Source organism: Peromyscus leucopus, chromosome 6 (genome assembly GCF_004664715.2).
Source record: "Peromyscus leucopus breed LL Stock chromosome 6, UCI_PerLeu_2.1, whole genome shotgun sequence".
Taxonomy (NCBI): Eukaryota; Metazoa; Chordata; class Mammalia; order Rodentia; family Cricetidae; genus Peromyscus; species Peromyscus leucopus.
Genome location: NC_051068.1, coordinates 131,537,055 through 131,559,460, shown reverse-complemented (window position 1 = coordinate 131,559,460; position 22,406 = coordinate 131,537,055). Strand labels below are relative to the sequence as shown.

General features: G+C 47.6%; 1 protein-coding gene across 1 annotated transcript in view; it reads left to right on the top strand.

Moving 5' to 3' along the window:
* The window catches only part of LOC114700446 (retinal-specific phospholipid-transporting ATPase ABCA4), a 140,725-nt gene that overhangs the window by 56,839 nt on the left and 61,480 nt on the right, over positions 1-22,406 (top strand). The window contains exons 12-17 of the mRNA XM_028880067.2: positions 8,446-8,651; positions 9,228-9,404; positions 11,163-11,385; positions 15,484-15,705; positions 17,443-17,647; positions 21,661-21,726. Of these exons, the coding sequence (XP_028735900.1) occupies positions 8,446-8,651; positions 9,228-9,404; positions 11,163-11,385; positions 15,484-15,705; positions 17,443-17,647; positions 21,661-21,726 (1,099 nt within the window). The remainder of the gene's footprint in view (positions 1-8,445; positions 8,652-9,227; positions 9,405-11,162; positions 11,386-15,483; positions 15,706-17,442; positions 17,648-21,660; positions 21,727-22,406) is intronic.

Genomic DNA, 22,406 nt, shown 5'->3' with positions numbered 1-22,406 from the left:
ACACAAAAAGGGTGGAGTTCATTCTTTTGTGTGGGTATTTACATGAACTGAGCTTGAAACATCAAATAATGACGGTTAACCCTTGACTCCCCAGGAGCTCACTCTCTACAAATACAAAATCAAATTGACAAGTCATCCAGGCCCCATCAGTTCTTCCACAGTCTCTCTTTCCTCCCTTTCCTCACGTTCAGCTGCGTTTAGAGGCCTGTCCTGTCTCTCCTAGCCCATCACTAGGCTTCCAGGCTCTTACTGCTTCTCTTCAGTTCCTCCACCCGCTCCAATGAAGTAGCTGGAAAACCCAAGCCCACCGTGACAGATGGCTCACAGCTCCTCCTCAGAAATTCCTCATCACCACGAAGGTCAATGGCCCCCACAGCTCTTTCTCATCCTATGAGGCTGCCCCAGACCCCCAACGTGGACAGTGTCCACCTTCCCTCACTGCTCCACTGGCTGGTCGCACCCACGCTGCACTTCAGGTCTCAGTAGTGTTCCCAGCCTTCTCCTCTGTTCTGTGTTCCCCCGACAGGAGCCCAGTCACGACTTGTCCGCATGCTTTCCCCTTTGTTGACCTGACCACTTCAGGGGCTAAAACTCCAGCTTGTTTTTCTTTTTGACTTCTCAGCTTTTCTGTGTAGATCTGTAGTGGTATAAAGGTCTGGGCAGAGAACGGATGGAACAGAGAAGCGGTGGGTCTGGAGTTAGCCAGTATGGGTTGTAAAAGCTTCCTTCTGTGGGTGACTAGACGCACTCTTCAGCACCTATGTACGGGCTCTGCCACTTGGGACAACATACCTCTGTCTGAAAGATGAGGCTAACCCAAGCTCTCTGGTGTGGCAGGACAGAGTGCTTTGTGACACAGGGTGATCCTACTGGCTGATGCACAGCCCCATTATTATCCAATACGGTAGCCCTCACCTCCAGGTGTCGTTGGAACAATGCGACAGGAAACTGGGAGAGCTGAAGTGCCGGGAAGTTGTTAGTCAAGTGACGATAACTTTCATTGGAACCAGCTGGGTAGAAAACACTGACCTGGTGGCTTTGCCCCCTGATGCCCCCTTGCTCTGACTGGGCCCTTTAACTTGTTTCAGTGATGCATTTATTTATCTTAGAAACACTTTTATTCTTTATTGACACGTATTTCCTGCCTCCTCATCGCCCCGTCACAGTGCATTTCCTCGCTCTATGTGAGTGAATATTTCAGAAGTCTGTTCACAGTGCCCGGTATACACAATCCAATTTATTACAACACCTTGCCTCTAATTCACCATCCCAAACAACCCAAATAGCCCAAAGTGATTTTATGCTGTGGCTTTATCCATGTAGCTGGAAATAAATCTTGAAGGTTGCAGTTTACATCTGCCAGGAAATGAGTTCTGGGATGTTTGCCCACATCCACTGCTGTTCTTCAAAAGGAGCCCCAGGTGTCTGCATGAATACCATCAGGACCACAGGAGGCCTCCACTCGTGTTTATCAGCTGGTTTTGAAAAGATGCGAGGCAGGGTTAGAAATCCTCAGTGCCTCCCTTATCTCGAGACCTGACCTAGATGCCTTTAGGGTTTCATGGTCAAAATATGGCTATTTATGCCCAACTGTCAACACAGTTTGCCAGATCCCTTTGATGACCAAGTTCAAATGAAAAGAAGGATATGTTTCCTTATTGCCTCATCTAAACACAGCTTGCCACGTAATAGATAATTCTGTGAACCTATGACGTAATGTTTTCAAACTGGAGACCACGAGGTCACAGCTGAAGAAGGGAGCCTGCTGCCCGAAGCTTCTCTTCCAAGGTGGTGTTTTGTTTAGCTAGGTCAACAAACGGGGGTGTCTTCTGTCCAGGATTTGGGCACAGCTGCCAGTGCCCCAGAGAGTGCTCCAGCCTCTCCCTTCCACCAGGGTGGGCTGTTTCCAGAGCCAGTAAGGCAGCTAGGAAGGAACCACAGGTCTGTATGGACTTCATGAAGCAGCTTGGCTATTCAGGAAGCTGGGGTAGGCGTGGGGGGATGGACAAGAACAGTGACCACACACAGGCACTCATACACACCACATGACAGACTGTGAGACACCTTTGTGTGCTTGATTGCTGCTTTCTTGCCTCTCAGAGGGCATTGTTTTGGTTCTCCCTGAGATTCTGAATTCCTGCTGTGACATTTGCACAAAGCTTACCTCTGAGGGCATAGGATACTGACTTTATTCACTTTTCCAAATAGGCGTGCTGGGTTTATGTTGAGCACTTTACACTAGCCAATATTGTTGCCTTACATACTTCCCTCACCTCCACAATGGCACAGTTTCGTGGAACAAGACAGCATTTAAAAATAGACTCCCTGGCCTCATTAGAAGCCAGCATGTTGTGACAGTCAAGCCTGTCACAATAGACGAAATACATCCAACCCAGGACCTCTGCTGAGGGATTCATCATTAGCTCTGCCTCTTACACACATACATGTTCCAGTATACATGCCCATCAGCCAAGACTTTAACTCCAGGGATTAGTGTAAGTATCGGGAGGGAATGAGGTCACTTGCTGTGAGGCAAATGGCCTGCCTCCCCATGAGAATACAAAGCTGCATTGTGAATCATACCTCAGAGGATCACTTGGGGGCTGCTGACTCACATTCAAAGCAGTTGAACCTCTTAACCTCATCAAGAAAGTTTGGGGAGAGTGATTTGATATTCATGTTTGGTTTTATAAGACCTTCCTCTTCACTTACCATCCTAATAGATACTTCACCTAACAGCTAATAGACACTAATTAACACCCCACCCCCCACACACACCCCGCGCGCCTCTCCACCTCCCATTGCCCAGGTGGCTTTGGGGTCTGTCCAGAGCATTGTTCCGACCAGATGGAGGACTATGGGTCAGCTCAGGACAGTTTGTGTCCTCAAAGAGATTGTTTGAAGAAAATAAATAACTACTCTCCTCCCCCAATGAATAACTGTCACTAACGAAGGCTAACCTGGCAGGAACTTGAAAGGCATTTGATTATTGACGTTCCAGATATTTCACAAAAACAACAGTAAACTGGTATTTATAAAGGCTTCATTATTCATGAGACAATGCAGCGTGGTGTAGGGGCTGAAAACAGATTGTGCCCGAGGAAGTCTGTTTCAATGCACCTTGTAAGTGAGCTCTGAAGGATCATAGTAACAGACCTGCATGTAATGTGACGGTGAAATGTGTTCATATGACCAAAGCCCCTGGACCAGTTTGGGGCATGAAAGAAACCATCAGTATTTGTAGTTGATTTTTTTGTTTGTTTGGTTGGTTTTTCAAGACAGGGTTTCTCTGTGTAATAGCCCTGGCTGTTCTGGAACTCACTCTGTAGACCAGGCTGGCCTTGAACTCACTGAGATTTGCCTGCTTCTGCCTTCTTAGTGCTGGGACCAAAGGAATGTGCCACCACTGCTTTTGCAGTATTGGAAAATAGCCCAGGGCTTTGGGCATGCTAGGTGAGCATTCTATCACTGAGCCGCACCCTTGGCTTTTTATTCTGTGAGGCACCCACTGAGGCCTTTACAAACACGATCTCACGTGTTTGTAAACCGTTAGAACAAACATCTGAGGTTGGACAGAGCTCAAATTTCAGCGACAGCATCAGAAGCCACAGTTAGGAAACAGCAAGAGGGGATGGCATAGAGGACTGTCCGACCCCAGCTCTCCACCGTGCCTCCTCCCAAGGTAATGGTGAAGAGGGAAATGGGCCAGGTGTTTTAGAATAGCAGCGAGCATTTGAGAACCTGCTAAATTTTGTGTTTTCCAGAGTATCAAGGTCCCCATCTAGGAAAACACATCAGGAAATATGACTATGAATCAGCTGCCTGAGCAAACAGCCAGGATGGAGCCCACATCATCACAGGATTCAACAATATCATTGAAAACATCAGCTGTTTATTCCAGTACATAAAGACGTAGGTTCAAAGAGAACGAGCTAGAGAACCCTGGAAGTCACGTTATTAACCATGTATTTATTTATATCAGCTCCTTTTTCCCCAAGAGTTATACCCAAAGGGCATCACAACAAAGTCATTTTACAAATTGCTGCTAGTTGTTCATGCGTCTGGGATGCACAGAATCTTGTTCAAATCATAGAGGTACAGCTGCCTCTGTCCATCAGGGCTTGTAAATTTAAACCAATTCAGTTCAGAAAGTACTTCTTGACTCCCTAGCATGAGAAAATGCTATACAGAGACCACATTGAACACAACGTGGCCCCGACCTCAAGGGACTCATTACCACTAGAGCTCTATTGACCCACAGAGCTACCAGCAGCTCTATGAAATTTAAAACTCAGTGCTTATGATGCATCCATGATATCTTTAGTATTCAATAGTCACATGTGATCGCTGGCCACCATGTTGGGGAGGGCAGATAGAGAGCCAGGCAGTCATTAGGCAGTGTGGCTCTCAGACAAGAGACCTCCAGTAATGTCAGGACTTTGTGGATGGCCCATGGCTTACTCTCAAAGGAACTATGGGGAACACCCACACCCAGACTGGAACTTCCAAGCCTCATATTGAAGACATGCATGCAGATTTTGCTTCTTACTTGTGTTGGAACTAAGGCAAGGTTCTCCACACCTCCGGTCCCATTTGTTTCTGAAGCAAGGACATCAGACTGTAAGACCCAAGACACTTCATGCCAGGGTTTTGTGATGCTGAGTGAATTGGTAAAAACATTCTCCGGTACAACATCCACTGCTTAAAAAACAGAAAACTGCTTAAAACAGCTTTTATCTCCCCGGGTCATTTTGATTTTATTTTAGAAATTTAATTTTAAAGCGATTCTAATTGCTGTTTGTTTGTTCTATTGAGACAATATTTCTAAATCTTAGTGGTAGTAACATAGCCTGGTAATTCAAGTCATGTCTACAATGTATGAGAACTGAAATAAGGGAAGGAACATTTCTACCTTTTCAACCACTGGTCTTTGCTGTTCTGCAAATCCCCTGCCCCCCTGGCCACTTTGAGAAACATCACAGCTTGTCTTAACCAATATTTACTCTACTGTGCTGAAAGAAAACCCAAAGTAAATAAGTCCTCCACTCTATGTCTTGGCACCCCATAAGGAATTTCGTTCTGTACCCCTTTTCTTCACACCTCCCAGTCTCTAGCAAACACTATTTTATTCTTCTGCAAGTCTGACTTACTAGTGCCTTCAATGAGTGAGAAGATGTGACGCTGGTCTGTGTCTAGTTTATCTTATTTAAATACACGCCAGTTCTAAACTTGCCAAACAGGCAAAATGGGATTATTTATTGCTTATCTTTGTCAAACCTGGAGGTCTCACTAAAGCAAATTTAAACATATGTTGTGTGTTTTTGGTTTGGGTTTTTTGCTGTTTTTAGTTTTGGGTTTTGTTTGTTTGTTTTTGTTTGTTTTGTTTTGTTTTTGTTTTTTGTTTTTTGTTTTTGAGACAGGGTTTCTCTGTGTAACCCTGGCTGCTATCGTGGAACTCAGCCAGTAGACTCACAGAGATCTGCCTGCCTCTTGACTACCGAATACTGGGATTAAAGGCATGTGTCTCCACTGCCAAGCTAGTAAACGTGTTTAACTCAGTCCTGAAGCCTCCTTTCCCGAGCAGCAACTGCCAACCCTGTCTCCCGCGGTGGTGCTGTGGCTTAATTACTGACAAACTGGCTGCAGGCTGGCTTCGCCAGCTGCCTAAGAATCTATGCATTAGACACCACGCATGCACACACAAAACTATAAATAGTATAAGTTGCTTCTGCCCGGAAGAAATGAAAATTCCTTGGTGTATGATATACTGAAGTCCTTTGTCTTGTCTCAGGACTGGCCAGTGTCGGTCTTAGCAATTAAGTCCTGTTTGCAAGACAATGATTGACTGAAGAAAATCTGTTTAGCTCTGTGATGTCTCTGTTCTTACTTGTATTTCTTAAAGAAATACCAATCCAATTTCCTTTTAATCTTAGAAGCCTTTTAAGCCGTGGCGCTGGTGATGTTCTCACACCCCTGTGTTGCTGCTGCCCATTATCAGGTTATCAGCTAGAAAGTAGATTGCTCTGTTTTCTCTCCTTTTATCCAGAGCACCGAGACTACCCCATGGGACCCTGTCCCAGGGCTGAGCCTAGACGGGACAATTGAGTTCAGAAAACCCAGTGATGGTGGGTTTGTTACACCTTGGAGTTCAAATACAGCCCCCTCGTCTGTCTTGTGTTCTAACACTCTGGGCTAGGCTTCAGAAGTGAGGGGTTTGCAGTGAACGAGCCGAGTCCACTTGCCTTTTGTTAGTACAGTGGAGCTTGGCTCTCTGGTTTCTTAATTGCTTGTGTTTCTGGTTTCTTAATTGCTCCTGAGCCAAGTGAATAGGGACTTGATACTCTTCCTACCACTTCCGGGAAGTTTTTAGTCCTCTAGGGCAGTGGTTCTCAACTTTCCTAATGCTTCGACCCTGTAATACAGTTTCTCATGTTGTGGTGACCCCCAACCATAAAATTATTTCATTGCTACTTCATAGCTGTAATTTTGCCACCGTTATGAATGGTAATCTCTGATTTGTGATCCCAAGGGGTTCGTGACCCACAGGTTGAGTGAGAATCGCTGCTCTAGAGCCTAAGTTTCCTGAGCCACCAGGTGAGGACAAGCAGTATTCACTGGTCAACCTACAGGACACTTGTGAGCACATGGAGGGATCCCTCTGTAAGCCTCACAGTGTGGCTGTGCCGTGTGTGCTGTCCCTCTGGGCTCCAGTGTGCCGGGAGGAACTCTGCGCCTGAGCTGGAGAGCAAGGAACCCTGGTTCTACCACAGTCTACCCTTAACTCGGGAGCATCTCTGCAGTTTCTTCCATAGCTCGGGAAAGGTTCCCTCTGAGTTCCGGGCTCTCCTAAAGTTAACTGAGCCTGAATGTGCTCAGCGGTCTAGTCTAATGCTCCCTGATGCTTCCCTATTGTTATCTCATCTCGCATTTCTGCTTAAAGCCCCACAGTGGCCTTGCAGTATTCTAGAGATTGTCTGGAGTTCTCCTGGTCTTAGTCTGAAAGCTCATGTCCTGAGAAACCTGCTCAGTTGGTCAGTAACATTCCAATATCCAGCAGAGCAAAGGATCTGGTCCCAGCCACTCACCACCTTTCACCCAATGCCCTTCTCTGTGCTTTGTGAAGACCTGGGGAGGTGTTTTGCTTTTTTTTTTTTTTTTTTCTTTTTAAGCAAAATGCCTGTGCCCTGGCCTTGCCTCTCAAGATTCTGAAGTAGAGCCTCTGGCATCTTTTTAAAGCTATCCAATGCTCCAAAGTCTGAAGGAGGTTGGGACCCACTGCTCTACTCCTGTAGGTCCCCAGAGACCCCAATGCTGCTCCTTGTGGTCAAGCTGACCTCCGTTTTCTTTCCTCTGCCTGCTTTCTGTCTATCCTCCTTCTGCTCATGCCTCTTCCTCCAGGTAGCCTTCCTGGGTCCCTCCCAGTAGACCCGGCCCTCCGCTGGATGCCCTGAGTCTTTTAGGCGAAGCCTTCCTGTCATTCTACACGGCACTTATGGTTTACTACAATCTTTCCCTCATCAGGTTTGAGTCTGTTTCAGGAAGAGATGGTTATCTTCTCTCCTTGTACCCATGGAACCAGGCAGGCTCTGGCACGTTGCATACACTCAGTAGATATTCGTCGAACAAATTAATCAATACAAGGCCATCTGACCTCTTGTGAGTTACATTCTAAGAGTCATGGACACAAAACTCTCAGTGTAAAACAAAATACCAGTACAATATAATTACTTCAGCAAGTCTCTGCAAGTGAGGACCCCTAAATTCATCTCAAAGAAATCCTTAATTTTCTTCTTTTATAGCTCTCTCTCTTTCCCTCCCTCCTTCCCTCCCTCTCTCCTTCCCTCCCCTCCCCTCCCCCGCCCCCAGAGGAGAAAAGGGACATTGAGGTAATTCCACTTTCTCCGAGTGAAGTTGTAAATGAAAATGGTTTCTCAGATGCAACCATTTTGGCCGTCTGTTTCTCTGCTTTCTTCTTCCTGGTTCGTCCCTCAGCTGGCTGGCTGGCCTGTGTATGTTTGGAGAGAGCCAGGAAGGTTCAACGCCAGCAATGTTTCTCTCTTTAAAAGTCTTTTATCCTCAGGCTTTCTGATCTTCAAAGCAGGCTATGTCCACCGTGACCCCACTCCCTCGCCTCCCCATGCTGGGGAGTGAGAGGCTCGAGTATTTGTGTCATTTTGACGACTTGCATATTTGGACTGCCTTGGGCAGCTGGGGGAGCATGGTCTCTGTTAACTCTTCAGGGATAAGGGCCTGTCACCACTTCTAGGATCCTTGCACCCATGAACCTAGTCACATGAAGAAATTAATGCCAGACCCTGGAGTCAACCAACTATTAGGTACACAGGTCTTTTTGTGGGGGACCTATCACTTGGCCAGCAGAGTTTCCTCCGCCTCTCGGTTTGGAATTAAGTCTCCAACTCTCTACACCTTTGTGATTATCTGCAGTGCCTGGTCCTGGATAAGTTTGAAAGCTATGATGATGAAACTCAGCTCATCCAACGAGCCCTGTCTCTCCTGGAGGAAAACAGGTTCTGGGCTGGAGTGGTATTCCCTGACATGTATCCCTGGACCAGCTCCCTACCTCCCCATGTGAAGTACAAGATTCGGATGGACATTGATGTGGTGGAGAAGACCAACAAGATCAAAGACAGGTGATGATGCTTCAGTTTGGGTTTGCAGGCTTTCTCCCAAATCCATGGGGAATTATATTTGGTAGAGTGGAGGATTAAGTGTAAACGCAGCCTATAAATCAAAGGAAGGTCAATTAAATGGGAGGAGGTATGATTTGAGCAGATCCAAGTAGATAGAGCAATCACCTTGTGACTCACAGTCATTCCTGAGTTAATGCTGTGATCCAAAGTAGAACTAGATAGTCTGGGAACATTTAGGACAATGGTTCTCAAGCTGTGGGTCACCATCCCTTTGGAGGTCAAACAACCTTTTCACAGGGGTTGCATATCAGATATCTCACATATCAGATATTTACATTATGATTTATAACAGTCACAAAATTAGAGTTAAGAAGTAGCAACAAAAATAATTGTGTGGTTGGAGTCACCACAACATGAGGAACTGTATTAAAGGGTCACCTCATTTGGAAGGTTGAGAACCACTGATTTAGGAGAATGTTTCAAGAGACTGAGTTCTAAGGTAAGTTGGGCTCATAAAGTGAGTGGGTTGCCCGTCCCCACATACATCCTTTTTCCCTTCATCCTGTGTCTTTTTAGGTACTGGGATTCTGGTCCTAGGGCGGATCCTGTGGAAGACCTCCGGTACATCTGGGGAGGCTTTGCCTATCTACAGGACATGATTGAACATGGAATCACAAGGAGTCAGACCCAGGCAGAGGTTCCCGTTGGAATCTACCTCCAGCAGATGCCTTATCCTTGCTTTGTGGATGACTCGTGAGTCCCAGGCCTCGATCATCCTCCCTGAGCTGAAGTAAACAGGGGTGCTCTCAAGGCTTCAGTGTCTCCTGAAGGAACCTCAGGGACTGGGGCCAGACTCGGAGGGAATAGGGTTCTAACTGAAGAAGCTGCTGGCCCCATACTCCAGACAGAAGCAGAGGAAAAAGAAAAATAGTAGGGTGTTGAGGTACACAAGGGGCGTTGAAGGTTAAACAGTAGGAGTTGAGGCTGAAGGAGGGGTGCCGGCTGTTTAAATTTCCACTCTGTAGTATGTTTGGTATGTGAAAGGGTTAGGGTCAGAGCGTTTGCCCACTGATTGCCAGATCAGCAGATTTGGACTGCATGGCAAGTTAGTCTGGTTCCCAGGAGCCTCGGAATAATGCAGCTCCTTGCCTAATTAACATTCCTATGATGTATGTTTGGTGAAAAGGTAGAGGAATGTTGGATGAGTCTGGCCTCCTCCTCTGACCTCCCCCGTCCTAAAGCCTGTCCATCTGTTGGCTAGTAGCATGCTAAGCAAACAGCCTACTGTTTTGTTGAAAATAGATTTTCGGAGTGATGGAGGAAGGGACAGAGAAGAAGAGGTGCTCAGAAGGCTGATTACCTTGGTAGATGGGGTCGGAAACCCTCCCGAGCTATAGTTGGCTTAGGAATTTAGCTCCTGGGGTGTCGGGAACACTGGGGAAGTCACTATAGCCCTTGTGTGTGGCTGTGGGGTTCAGGAAGCAGAGACAGCAAAACATAAAGGAAAGAGGCCAGTTGCCAGGTGGAGAGGTTGTAAACTAAAGCCTAGCGTGCGTACAGGAAAGCAGCTCTCAACACTGTGGCCCATCCTTCTCCAGCTCTGTGGAAGGCGGCAGAGATAACAGTGACTGTTGAGTCATTGGTTTTCCTCTGGATAAGAAGCAGAGATGAGAAGTAAAGCCAAGGGCAAAAGCCCAGGTCCACTTTCCGGTTAGAAGGGGAGGAGCTGGCAGGGAAATGAGTAGGTGTGGAGAGGCAGTAGGAATTGGGGTCATTCAATATGGGAGAGTCCTCTGGCGGCCAGCTCTAGAAGTGCATGCTTTTTGGTTGTTGGGCTCTCTCCCTAGGGCCATTTTGAGTGAAACTATCCTCCCACGCTGGCATTGGGCCCTTCCTGTGACAACACCCAACAGTTTCAATAGATAATAATCCCAAGGGCTCTACTAGTGCATCATCCCCAGGGAAAACCTGAAAAGCTAACCCTAACTTGATTCCTTCCTGTTAAATCCATCTTGCTTGCTGAGAACGTATCCCAGGATGGATCTACTCCATGTATTCATGGCTGATGGAATCAGTGACTGTTGAGTCTCTGATTTGTCCCAATCACAACCTATGGCAACTGGTCTACAGTCTTTCCCATGAGCCTTTACGGGGAAGGTCTATGCTATAGAACAGAGACGGTATGGTTTTCTTCCTACACTTTCTGTATAGAGCATTCATCTGGGCTGTCTGCAAAGACACCATCTTGTGCTAAAGAAAAAGTGGCTAATGTGAAAGGTATTTTTAAAAGTCCAACCTAGTGAAGGTCCCAGATTTATTTTTCTCCTCTCCTTTCCTTTCCTTTCCTTTCCTTTCCTTTCCTTTCCTTTCCTTTCCTTTCCTTTCCTTTCCTTTCCTTTCCTTTCCTTTCCTTTCCTTCAGATTTCATTCTCAACTCTTCACTCAGTAAATATTTACTTCATCTCTACCAGTCCCAGAATGCTCTGTTCTCCTTCCCTTCTCTCCCTTTAGTTTTATGATCATCCTGAACCGCTGTTTTCCCATCTTCATGGTGCTGGCATGGATCTACTCCGTCTCCATGACTGTTAAGGGCATTGTCTTGGAAAAGGAACTGAGGCTGAAGGAGACCTTGAAAAACCAGGGTGTCTCTAATGCTGTGATTTGGTGTACCTGGTTCCTGGACAGCTTCTCCATCATGTCAATGAGCATCTTCCTCCTGACACTGTTCATCATGGTAAGACCGGTGGAGAAGACCGTGACATTTTAAAAATGGTTCTGTTGTTCCTGCCCTCCTCTGGTTAATGTGTGTGTGTGTGTGTGTGTGTGTGTGTGTGTGTGTGTGTGTGTGTATACCTGGACAGGTTATCTGAGCAAGACAGGTAGTTTCCCAGCTTTTCCAACCAGATAGGAAACTTGGAAAGTCAGCTTCCCATTCTCCCCAAAAGGGCCATTGTATGGTGGCATCTTCCCATCTTCCTCTTCTAGCATAAGGGAGTCACTCACTGCCTATATAGATTTCCAGTCCATTTCATGACCACTTAGAGAGGCTGCTGTTACCAAAGCCCAGTATGGGACTGTTGTGTGTTCAAACGTTGCTTCTTCTTTCAAAGGCATGAGTCTAAAGAGGGTTTCTTAGAATTACTGTTCCAATATCTGGCTACAGTTAGAATGAGACAAACACTGCCAGTGGTATGAGGGGGAAAATGTGGATAATTTGTCTATCGTCCCCATGGCCAGGCCATTAGCTTCACCAAGTAACATCCTTCTGCCAGCAAAGATCTCCCAGGACTCTGTTTTAAAGGATGGAATTTGGAGCCCGACCTTTCTCAGTGATAAGGAGTTTTTATTGCCATAAAGCATGTCATCCTATCTTCTGCAAGTCTGCGACTCCTCTGCAAGCTAGAACTGAAAATAAAACACTGTTCTACAATATACTGCTAGCCTGTATATTTCATATTTTCAGCTCCTTCATAGAAGAAGACTTTTTTGGACTTGTTGAAATATGACGACACACATTTGATAATTTTTGATGTGTTATTGGATGGAAGTTGCTTCCTGCTATAGGTTCAACAAGCTTGCTCAACTTTGTCTCTGTCATCATATGGGGCAACACTGCAGTGGGCCGGACTGGATGAGCGTCTCCCATCCCATGTTGGATTGTGGCTACCTGACCTAAGAATGTCCCATCATAGATCCAACCCACCAGGACATATTCATTTAATCCAAATCCTGCCTTTGTTCTCTACTAAAATATCCTCCACCTGGTGCATTCTATCTTTGCTATTACACTATGACCCAGTGAGCTATGGTGTGAATCAAACCCCATGTTAGAGTCCCCTCAAACCAATGTTGAGGTGGAGGTCATTCTCTTCAAACAACCTCACCCCACCCAGCATGGCTTGATGTCTACAAAGGATAGCAAAGGTCTGAGGAGGTGAGAGGATCAGCCACTCGCTCCTTATCCACCAGAGGCCCTCTGCTCTGCCCCATACCTTAGTCTGTCCCTTTCCCCTGTAGATGTTTTGTATCCTTAGAATTAAAGGACTCGGTGAGTAAACATCTGGATGAATGGCGGAGGCTTGCCCTGACTTCTTACTGATAAGTGACACTGAGATCTGCCTTCCTAAGAATGGCTGTTTAGGACTTCAAAGCTCTCAGGACGTGAGGTAAAGAATGTTCACCCAAAGCTTCTAGCCCAGAGCAGCTCCTCCTTGTGGGAACCAGGACACCGCTCCAATAAGGACGGAAACAGAACTTTCCACACCAAAATAAGGTTTTCCTTTGAATGAGTCCCGTTTTTTGCGTATCCCTTCCTCCCCAGCACCGCGGGGCAGGAAAGAAGCTGGGAGCAGGGACCCTGGGAAGGCTCCATTGTTAGTCAGAGGACAAGGAGCAGAGAGGAAAGGCTGGTGGAGGAAGCTGGGTCGGAACAGACCGGCGAGGCTGGCTGAGTGACTGGCACCCCTGTTTGAAAACCACCACAGTCTAGATGTTTGCAGGACTTTGCTCTGGGCTCAGATCAGAAGTTGAATTCCTTCTACAGAGAGCAGTAACAACTCTCCAATTGTGACCTTTTTTTTTAGATTTCCTCAGACTTAGGTTCGCTCTAAGTGTGGCTCCTGTCCATTCCTCCCTTTTGCATATCTTCCCCTCATCTCTTTTTCAGTCTGTTCCTTCAATGCCCAACAGGCACGAGAGCATGAAGGAGAAATGGCCCGCTGTGGGCGATAAGGAGCACATTAGTTCCACTTGGTTCTCACCGGCTCAGGGCAGAGAGCATTAATCGGTCTCTCTCTTTTCTACTGAGAGGAAAGCAGTGACTCTGGGAGTCCCTCTCTGTAGATGAGAGCCCGTTCATGAGATGGGGCAGTTCTAGAAGATGGAAGAACACGGAGGAAAATGCAGGAAGGAGGAGAGCACAAGGACTTTGGTCTTGGGGGTGCTGTGCTGTGTGATACGTCTGTGTTCCTCATCACACCACAACTCAACTATGTCCCATTGAATAGACAGAGGTGGCCAAGTGAGTGTCAACTCAGGCCTAAGACACACTCCCCGAATTCTACCGCCTGTACCTTTGTGTTCCTGAGAGAACAGGAGGAACTCTATGTAGTTGGGAATGCAGAATTTGGATGGAGCAACGATGCTGGCCTCTTTACAGGGCTTGGAGTAAAGGAGATGAAGAAGGTCTAACACAGTTGAACATCTCGGTCTATCCTACAGTGTAATCGGGCAGCAGCTTGTGCAGAAAAAGTCACTAGGTTGACACTTTTTTCTACATAGACACTGGGGAAGACACCGAGTCTTGTCCATAGGTTCTCTGAAAAGCACAGCCTTCATGGATGAGGAGGACCAGTCTGCTTCCAAAGGCTCTGGATCCATTACTGATGCCTCCACCAGTGTGAGCGGCAGACCTCAGGAAGCAGGCGCTGATGGTCAGGCAGCAGGCCGAGGCCCGGGCCAGGCTTGTTTGAATGGACTTCCCTTGTGTGGTTGCAGGGTGCTGGTGATAGCGTAAGACCTAACACCCAGGTCTTCCTTGCCTGAACACGAAGTCCTTCCCACCGTGAACTTGCTGAGTCGACCCATAATTACTGTCAAAGGATAAACTTGGGCACGTTAAGATTTTTTAATATTTTTATGCTTTGACAGTTTCATACATGTCTACAACATGTATTGATAATATCCATCTACTACTACCTGCCTGCACCCCTCCTCAGTGCACCCCATGTCCCTTCCAGCTTCATGTCCTCTTCTCTTTTTTATCTTACTTTTATGTAATATTCCTGAGTCTACTTAGTGATACCTATATGCACATGGATGTGTAAACATCCACTGGGACATGAACGACCCACCAGCAGCCAGATCCCCAAAGGACAGTGACTGACCTCTCGGTATCCCTCGCTGCCCATAGCTCTTCTGATGGGGTGGGCCCTCCGGGTCCCTTCGCCCTCCATGCTGGAACGTTGACGGTCTCAGTCTTGTGTAGGGATCCACAGCCCCTGTGTGGTAATCTGTGCCACAGCCTCATCGTCTCCAGAAGACACTCTACCATCCTCTCCATCGGCCAACTCTTCCATTCCTCACATCCCCTCAGCCATGAAGTTCCCTGAGCCTGGGACAGTAGGGGGTTGATAGACGACCCACCCACAGCTGAGCACTCAGAGTTATTTATGCTTGGCACATTGACCAGTTATGAGTCTCTGCACTAGCCACTTACCCACAGCAAAGGAAGCCTCTCAGACCAAAGCTGAGGGCAACACAAATCTATGGCCACAAACATAAGTATTCCGAACACAGTTTGATAAAAAAATGACCTCGTATGAAAATGATAGTAGGTTCTTACCCTAGGGCCTATCATCACCCAATCATGGGCTTTTGACCAGTTTTATAGTGCCAAGCATCAGTGGTTCGTGACCCAGGCAACTCTAGGCCACAAGTGGCTCAGGACTCCACTAAAGGAATGGGGAATTCCGCACGACAAAGAAAGTTTCGATTGGTTAAGTCCCCACCTAGAGGGTAGTTGGCAGTTGCTGGCTGGATTAAATTACTTGGCGGTTGGGTTTTGGTTTACTGGTTTAGGAGTCCAGAACCCTGGAGCTGACTCAGCCTAATGGTTTCCCAGTTAAGTTTTTTTAAAATAAAACATTAGTGTTGCCTGATGGGTATGGGCAAGACAAAAGAACTCGGTGTGTTTGAGTGTGCGCGCGCGGAAGCCCCTTCTTGGGCAGCAGAAGGCTTCCGAAGGCCTCGTTGCACACAGGAGGCCCCTTGAGTGGGCCCCCGCCTCTGGACACGAGTGAGAATTATTGATACCTAATCTCTTTGGTTTCAGCACGGGAGAATCCTGCACTACAGCGACCCCTTCATCCTCTTCCTGTTTCTGCTGGCCTTCTCCACGGCCACGATCATGCAGTGTTTCCTGCTCAGTACGTTCTTCTCCAAGGCCAGCCTCGCAGCAGCCTGCAGTGGGGTCATCTACTTCACCCTCTACCTCCCACACATTCTCTGCTTCGCCTGGCAGGACCGGCTGACGGCCGACCTGAAGACGGTTGTGGTGAGGCCCGAGGGCTTACCCCTAGCCTGTCCTGTAGGTTTCCTCTGACGACTCTGGTACCCTCTTGGCCTGCTCTCTGAGAAGGTCTGCTTTGCCTTTGGACTCAAGAGGACCTAAGGTTGAAAGGCTAACACAAAGGTTAGGAGCCAGAGTGAAAGCAGCTTCCCCCGGAGCCATGAAGTAGTAACGCCTCCCTAGACCTGCCTGAGGAATGTGCCCTGGGAAAGGACGGGAGAACCAGGTCAGCTCCTGGCTTCCTTTGCTTCTGTGTGAGAGGAGAGCCAGCCAGCCCATCCCTTCACCCTTCTTTTCTTCCTGCTTGAGGAGAATCAGATGAGAGGAAGCTTGCCCCCCGCCCCGACTGCCTGTCCGCTCAGAAAGAAGGTTGCATCCGCTAAAATGGGGCTCGTTTTTTCCAAAAGAAACTAGACCAGAGAATCTCAGTCTTTCCTGTGCTCTAACAGTGCACACAGAATTGGATGCAGAAATGAGCCCCCGCCGTGAGGCTGTCTGGCTGAGAGAAGACTCTAGAAGCTGGCTGTTGATGCCTTGAGAGACCTCTTAGTTCAGGATTCCCAAATAAATATAGGTCTGTTTTCTAATGGTTTTCGAGTGGGCCATTTCTACCCTCTCATTAGCCAGTGCTAATCAGCCTCAGCCCTACAGGGTGCAGTTTTCTGGCCCTCCAGAATCGCCCTGTCTGTTACGTCAGTAAGGGCTACTGCCTGCCTCTGTGCTGGCAGAACCTGTTCTCCAGGACTCCAACTCTGGGGCATCTGCCTTTTATTATTTCTCATGTTAAATAAGAAGTTAATTGCCCCTATTTATAGCACTTAGTTTTCTAAGATGATCACAATGGGTAATGGTAAGAAACTCTTGTGACTCAGGCTGTGGGCAGAGCTGGGCAATTTTGGTAATCGTCAGGTTGTTATGTGGTACTGGGAAACCACAGTTAGCTTCTGGGACCTACCAGGATGCTTCAGGTCTGGCAACTACAGATAAGAGCTGGGTTGAGTTAAATTTAAGTGTGTGTGTGTGTGTGTGTGTGTGTGTGTGTGTGTGTGTGTGTGTACATATAGCAAGAGGGTTTCTTGCTTTGGTGAGAGATACTCTGAACTCTATCCAGGGTCCTCCAAATTACAGGGAACCTTCTGGCAAGGGCAAGTATGCTCTGATGTGTCAGAGGCCACCCGTGGCGACTTGGCGGGGCACTCTCTCTTCAGATTTCCTGCTGCACTCTTTCTGGCCAGCGGACTACTTTCTGCACAGACCTAAGAGGACCTTGCGTCCTTGCGGGCCATAGGAAATGGGGACTTTGAACCCCTTTCTTGCGGGAGTCTCACAAAGTAGCTCATTTGGCATCTCCGTTCTGCCCAGAGCTGTGTGGTTTTCAGATAGTGGAAGGCAGAGGGGGAGGGAGGAGGGAGACCAGGAGGACCTTCATTCCTTCGGAGTCTTGTATGTGGACCACTTCTTCACCAGCATCCCCTTACAGCCTAGCTGTATTCTATGGAACAGGTGAGAGGTGGCTCACGGGGCACAGGTGGGGATTTCTGAAGCCTGCCAAGCATTTCCAGAATCCTCTTCCCACCAGAAGACCCCTGTAAGCCCTCCCTGAGTAGCCTCACTCTCAGACACAACACAGACCCTCTTCAGCCCTCCTCCCTCCCCCGCCTTGTGGACCCCTGGGCTCCACCGTCCTCTCCCTCCATTGCTATCCCTCTCCGCTCACTGCAGAGTCTGCTTTCTCCCGTGGCCTTTGGCTTTGGCACCGAGTACCTGGTCCGCTTCGAGGAGCAAGGCCTGGGGCTGCAGTGGGACAACATCGGGAAGAGTCCCATGGAAGGGGATGAGTTCAGTTTCCTGCTGTCCATGGAGATGATGCTTCTTGATGCCACTCTGTACGGGTTGCTTGCCTGGTACCTTGACCAGGTTTTCCCAGGTAAGCAAGGAAAAGTCAGGCTGCTTCATGTTCCATGGTCCAGGGAATGCATTTCTTCAGATGCAGAGGTCTGGCCCAATCTTCTTGTTTAAGCTTGATTCCACCACCACCACCACCACACACACACACACACACACACACACACACACACACACACACTGTTTGAACATAAGCTCTCAGGGCCAGCAACTGAATGTACATCTAGAAGTTAAAACTCCACCAGCCAATTATTGTCTCCCCTTTAGAAATAGGTCTAGCATTGGAGCTGGGGAGAAGGCTCGGCAGGTAAAAGTACTCTCTGTGCGAGCATGAGGACCTGAGTTCGAATCCCCATAACCCACATAAAAGTTGGGTGTGTCTGCAAGTGACTGTAACCCTAGCATTGGGAAATGGAGACAAGTGGATTCCAGGAACTCTTTAGCCAACCAACCTGGTCAGAGCAGCAAGCTTCCAGGTCAGCAAGTGGTCCTGCCTCAAAGGACTCAGGTGTGGAGTCATAAAGAAAGGCAGCTCCTCTGGCCTCTGCATACATGCTCACGAGTGTGCACACCCACACACACGTGTGTGTTCACCATACACTTGTATGCACGTGCATGTGTACAAGCACAAACACAGGCAGAGACAGGCAGGGAGAGAGGAGACCCGGAAACAGGTCTAGAACGGGCTTCCTGGTCACCACCGATCCACCTTCCCATTCCAGGCCTCCTTCCACCATGACCACCGAGTCCCCACAGTGTGCAGATGGAGTGTTTTGCAACCCCACCATGACCGCCTGCCACTGTGTCCTCCTACAGTAGGCAGATGGTGTGTTTTGCAATCTAGGCCAGATGGTCTCAACCTCTGTTCAGTCCCTTCATGGTCCTTTCCCCTCATTCAGAGTAAAACCCAGCATCCCATCTCAGGCCTACCAATGCTTCCTCATCCGCCTTCCTGCTGCCCCCTTTCTGCATCTCCTGGTTTCCCTTCCCCCTGAGTCTCTCAGCTCCCGCCACCACAGCCTCCCCACTAATGTTCAATACAAGAGTGAGCACACTTCCCGGGCTGGACCTTCACACCTGCTCTTTTCACCAGCAGGGCCTTTCGCCCCAGGCGATTCCTCCTATCTGCTGGCTTCCCCACTCTGCTTGGGTCTCTGTTCAGACGTCACCTTATCACAGGGATCTTTCCAGACTGAAGATTACTGGGTCTTTATCATTGTATGACCAATGTTCCCTCCGGAGCCTTAACCTTTTACCATACATTTTTATTTTTTATTTTTTAGCACTCCTCACCACCTGACATGATGTAACCTTATGTATGTGGCCTTCTGTGGGAAGGCCATGCTGCCTATAAAACCAAGCTTCTGGGGGATTTTGATCCTCTGGCTTCCCTGACTTCAGGCACATCACTCCAATCCTCCATCTTCACGTTGCATTTTCCCCGTGTGCTGGTCTATATGAGGCTGTCTTATGAGGACTCTATGTGGTCACCCTACTCCATTATAACCCCACCTAACTTAGCTAAGCACATCTACCTTCTAAATAATGCCACATTTGAGATATGAGGTTGGGACTCTGGTTTGGACACTAAATGGGTGTTTTCTCAAACACCATCAAATTCCTGGTCACTAACCATTGAATTCCACTCTGAGACTATCCAGAGTTAGAGGCAATCCTGTAAGACCTCCCTCCGTTCAGATGCTAACACTTTACAAAGTGTTCTCTTTTCAATTACGGCATTATTGTTATGGGTATAACTCAAGAACAGCCATGAGGTGAGGAATGAGGCCAGGGATGAAATGGTCTGGAGCAGTCCTCTCTGGACCACCACTGACCAGCACCTAAATGTGGTCGCCAGTCCAGAATCTCTTCAAATCCTCTTCCTGCAGTTCTGGAGTTGTCTGTCGCCCCTTAATCTCTGGAGATCAGAGATTGGGCTGAAAGGTTTCTCTCTTGGCATTTGGTATTTCTGGTGAGCAACACCCAAATGTGACGTGATCTTGCTGCTCCCTTATGAGCCATCTCAATAGCATGAGCTTAGACACAGTAGAAAAAAAATATTCCACGAATAACAAAGAAAAGTACTCTTATTACTTGGGAAATTTCAAGGGCAGCGGAGCTCTGTGGCTGGCACTGAACTGGGAACAACGATCATATATACTTTATATGGTATCACTGACATCAACATTGATCCCTGCCTGGAGAGGGACACAGTTCCACCTATGACAGTGACCTGAGCAAGACACTTGAACTTACTCAGTCTGTTGGTTGTTTGTTTGTTTTGTGTCCCTGGAAAGAGATCTAATAAGTGAAAATTAGTTGGGTTGGAATAGGGATTTATACATTATTTTAGCCAAGCTAAAGTTTTCATTTCATCAACAGCTGTACACTGAGCAGCTGTGCACTGTGGCCACATCCTGGAAACCAGGACATTTAGAAAAGATAGATCTGGGGCTGAGGATGTACTTCAGGGGTGGAGCGTTTGTTTGGTATGCACAATGTCCTCGGACCCATCTTAGCACAGAGGACAGAGAAGGCCCACGTGGGCTGGGAGATGACTCCATGGACGAAATCTTTCAGCACACCTGATGACCTGAGCTCAGCTTCCAAACCCGCATTAAAAAGCCGCGTACACATGGGCACACATCGGCACACGTTGGTAACCCAAGCAGTCCTATGGGAAATGGTAGGAGGGGACCGGATACGGTGCAGCCGCAGAAAGGGGGTGGGGCAGACTACTGTCTTAAAACACAGTAGGAAAGGTAGAGTGGGTGACTTAAAAATCACCCTCCGACCCCCAGATGTGTGCGGCGGCATGTGAACCTATGAAAACACACACACACACACACACACACACACACACACACACACTAAATTAAACTCGAAAGAAAATAAAAGATCCAGGCTTGCCCTTGAATCAGTCTCGCAGTGATGAAAGGCATGACTATTTCAAAAGCAATGAGGGCCATAGAGATGGCTCAGTCAAGAACCAGCCCACGCTGCTCTTCCAGAGGACGCACGTTCAGTTCCCAGCACCAGTTTCAGGTGGCTCACAGCACTCTACAACTCCAGCCCCAGGGGATCTGACCCTCTAGGTCTCAGAGTGCACCTACACTCACATACACATACTCACATGTAGACATACACACCCACACACGATTTAAAAAATGTAAGGGAAAAATAAGCAACATCTATGTTTTTATTTAAAAAAAAAATCAATATTTTTTTTCTGTTTTTTCTAGACAGGGTTTCCCTGTGTAGCCCTGGCTGTCCTGGAACTCACTCTGTAGATCAGGCTGGCCTTGAACTCACAGAGATCCACCTGCCTCTGTCTCCGGAGTGCTGGAATTAAAGGTGTGCACACCATCTCCTGGCAAAAACCAACATTTTAAGGGGAACAAAAGTTACAAAGAGAACTGAGCCAGGAAGTTGGGAGCCTTTTTCCTTCAAACGCAGCTGAATCCAGAATGTGGGGAGCTAGAACAGTGGCATTGGGACCCGACTGCCTGTGTTAGAATTCTCCCATTTTCATGTCATTAGCTACGAACTGGGGCAGACGGCTCAACGTTAGTGCTCCTCAGTGTCTGCATCCTTCAGACTAATCTTACCACCCAACTCCTAGGGCTGTTTTCGGAATTCAGTGATGTAACTTATGGGAAGTGTAAAATATGCCCGTTGTATAAATAGAGTGCAGCAAATGTCTGCGATCAGCAATATTATTGTTTTCTGGTAACTGCTAAAAAAAAAAAGGTATGACTTAATTCTTTAATAACATTTATTTCTTGGAAAACTGATGTCAACCAAGATCATCATTGTTAGTGTTGGTAACACCCAAAAAAACAACCATGGTGTTTTGATTATAAACTTACTGAAAGAAGCAATCCGTCTGACAGCCTGTGGGTCACCACATAATGGCTTGGGACTATCAATACCTGGAGCTGTAATTTAAGATTTGGATTGGGTCTATCATAGAGCTTACATGATGGGGGGGGATGGGACTCACTGTTTTCTCTTTCTTTGCGTTCCTGTTTTCAGGAGACTATGGTACGCCCCTCCCCTGGTACTTCCTCCTACAGGAGTCTTACTGGCTTGGAGGTGAAGGTAGGTTGGGCTTTTTGTTGTTTTGTTGTTGTTGTTGTTACATTAAAACAGCCAGGTGGTGGACGCACATGACTTTAATCCCAGCACTCAGGAGGCAGAGGCTCTGTGAGTTCGAGGCCAGCCTGGTCTATAGAGTGAGCTCCAGGACAGCCGGAGCTACACAAAGAAACCCTGTCTCAAAAAAAACAAAAACAAACAAACAAACAAAAAAATACTAAAACAAAATGACAACAACAGAAATGCTTCAGGATTGAAACTAGTTCCTTGGGGGTATGAGCAAGACGTGTGGAAGGTGCCGAGGGGGCCTTTATGTCAAGTGCGTGATTCCTGCCGCCTGCGGTGGGCGAGCAGGACAGGACAGCATAACGGCCCCCCACAAGCTTGCCTTTGATGAATCACAGAGCCAGAGCGAAAGGCAGAAAGTCGACGGTTTGTCCCGGGGTGGGGGTTACATGCCTGTTGAAAGGGGGTTGCACCATTTCTGGAGTCAAATACCTTTCTCCTACCTTGAAAGCAGAGATCCAGGAATCACGAAGGGAGCGTTGCCTTCATCCTTCGCTGCCCCCTCCTCCTCAGCCATCATTCTCCACACTCTGGAAACACAGTAATTCACTCTCTGAAGACGAGGCAGAAGCTGCACTGTTGACCCCCCCAAGGCAGACACTACCACAGCTCTCTGG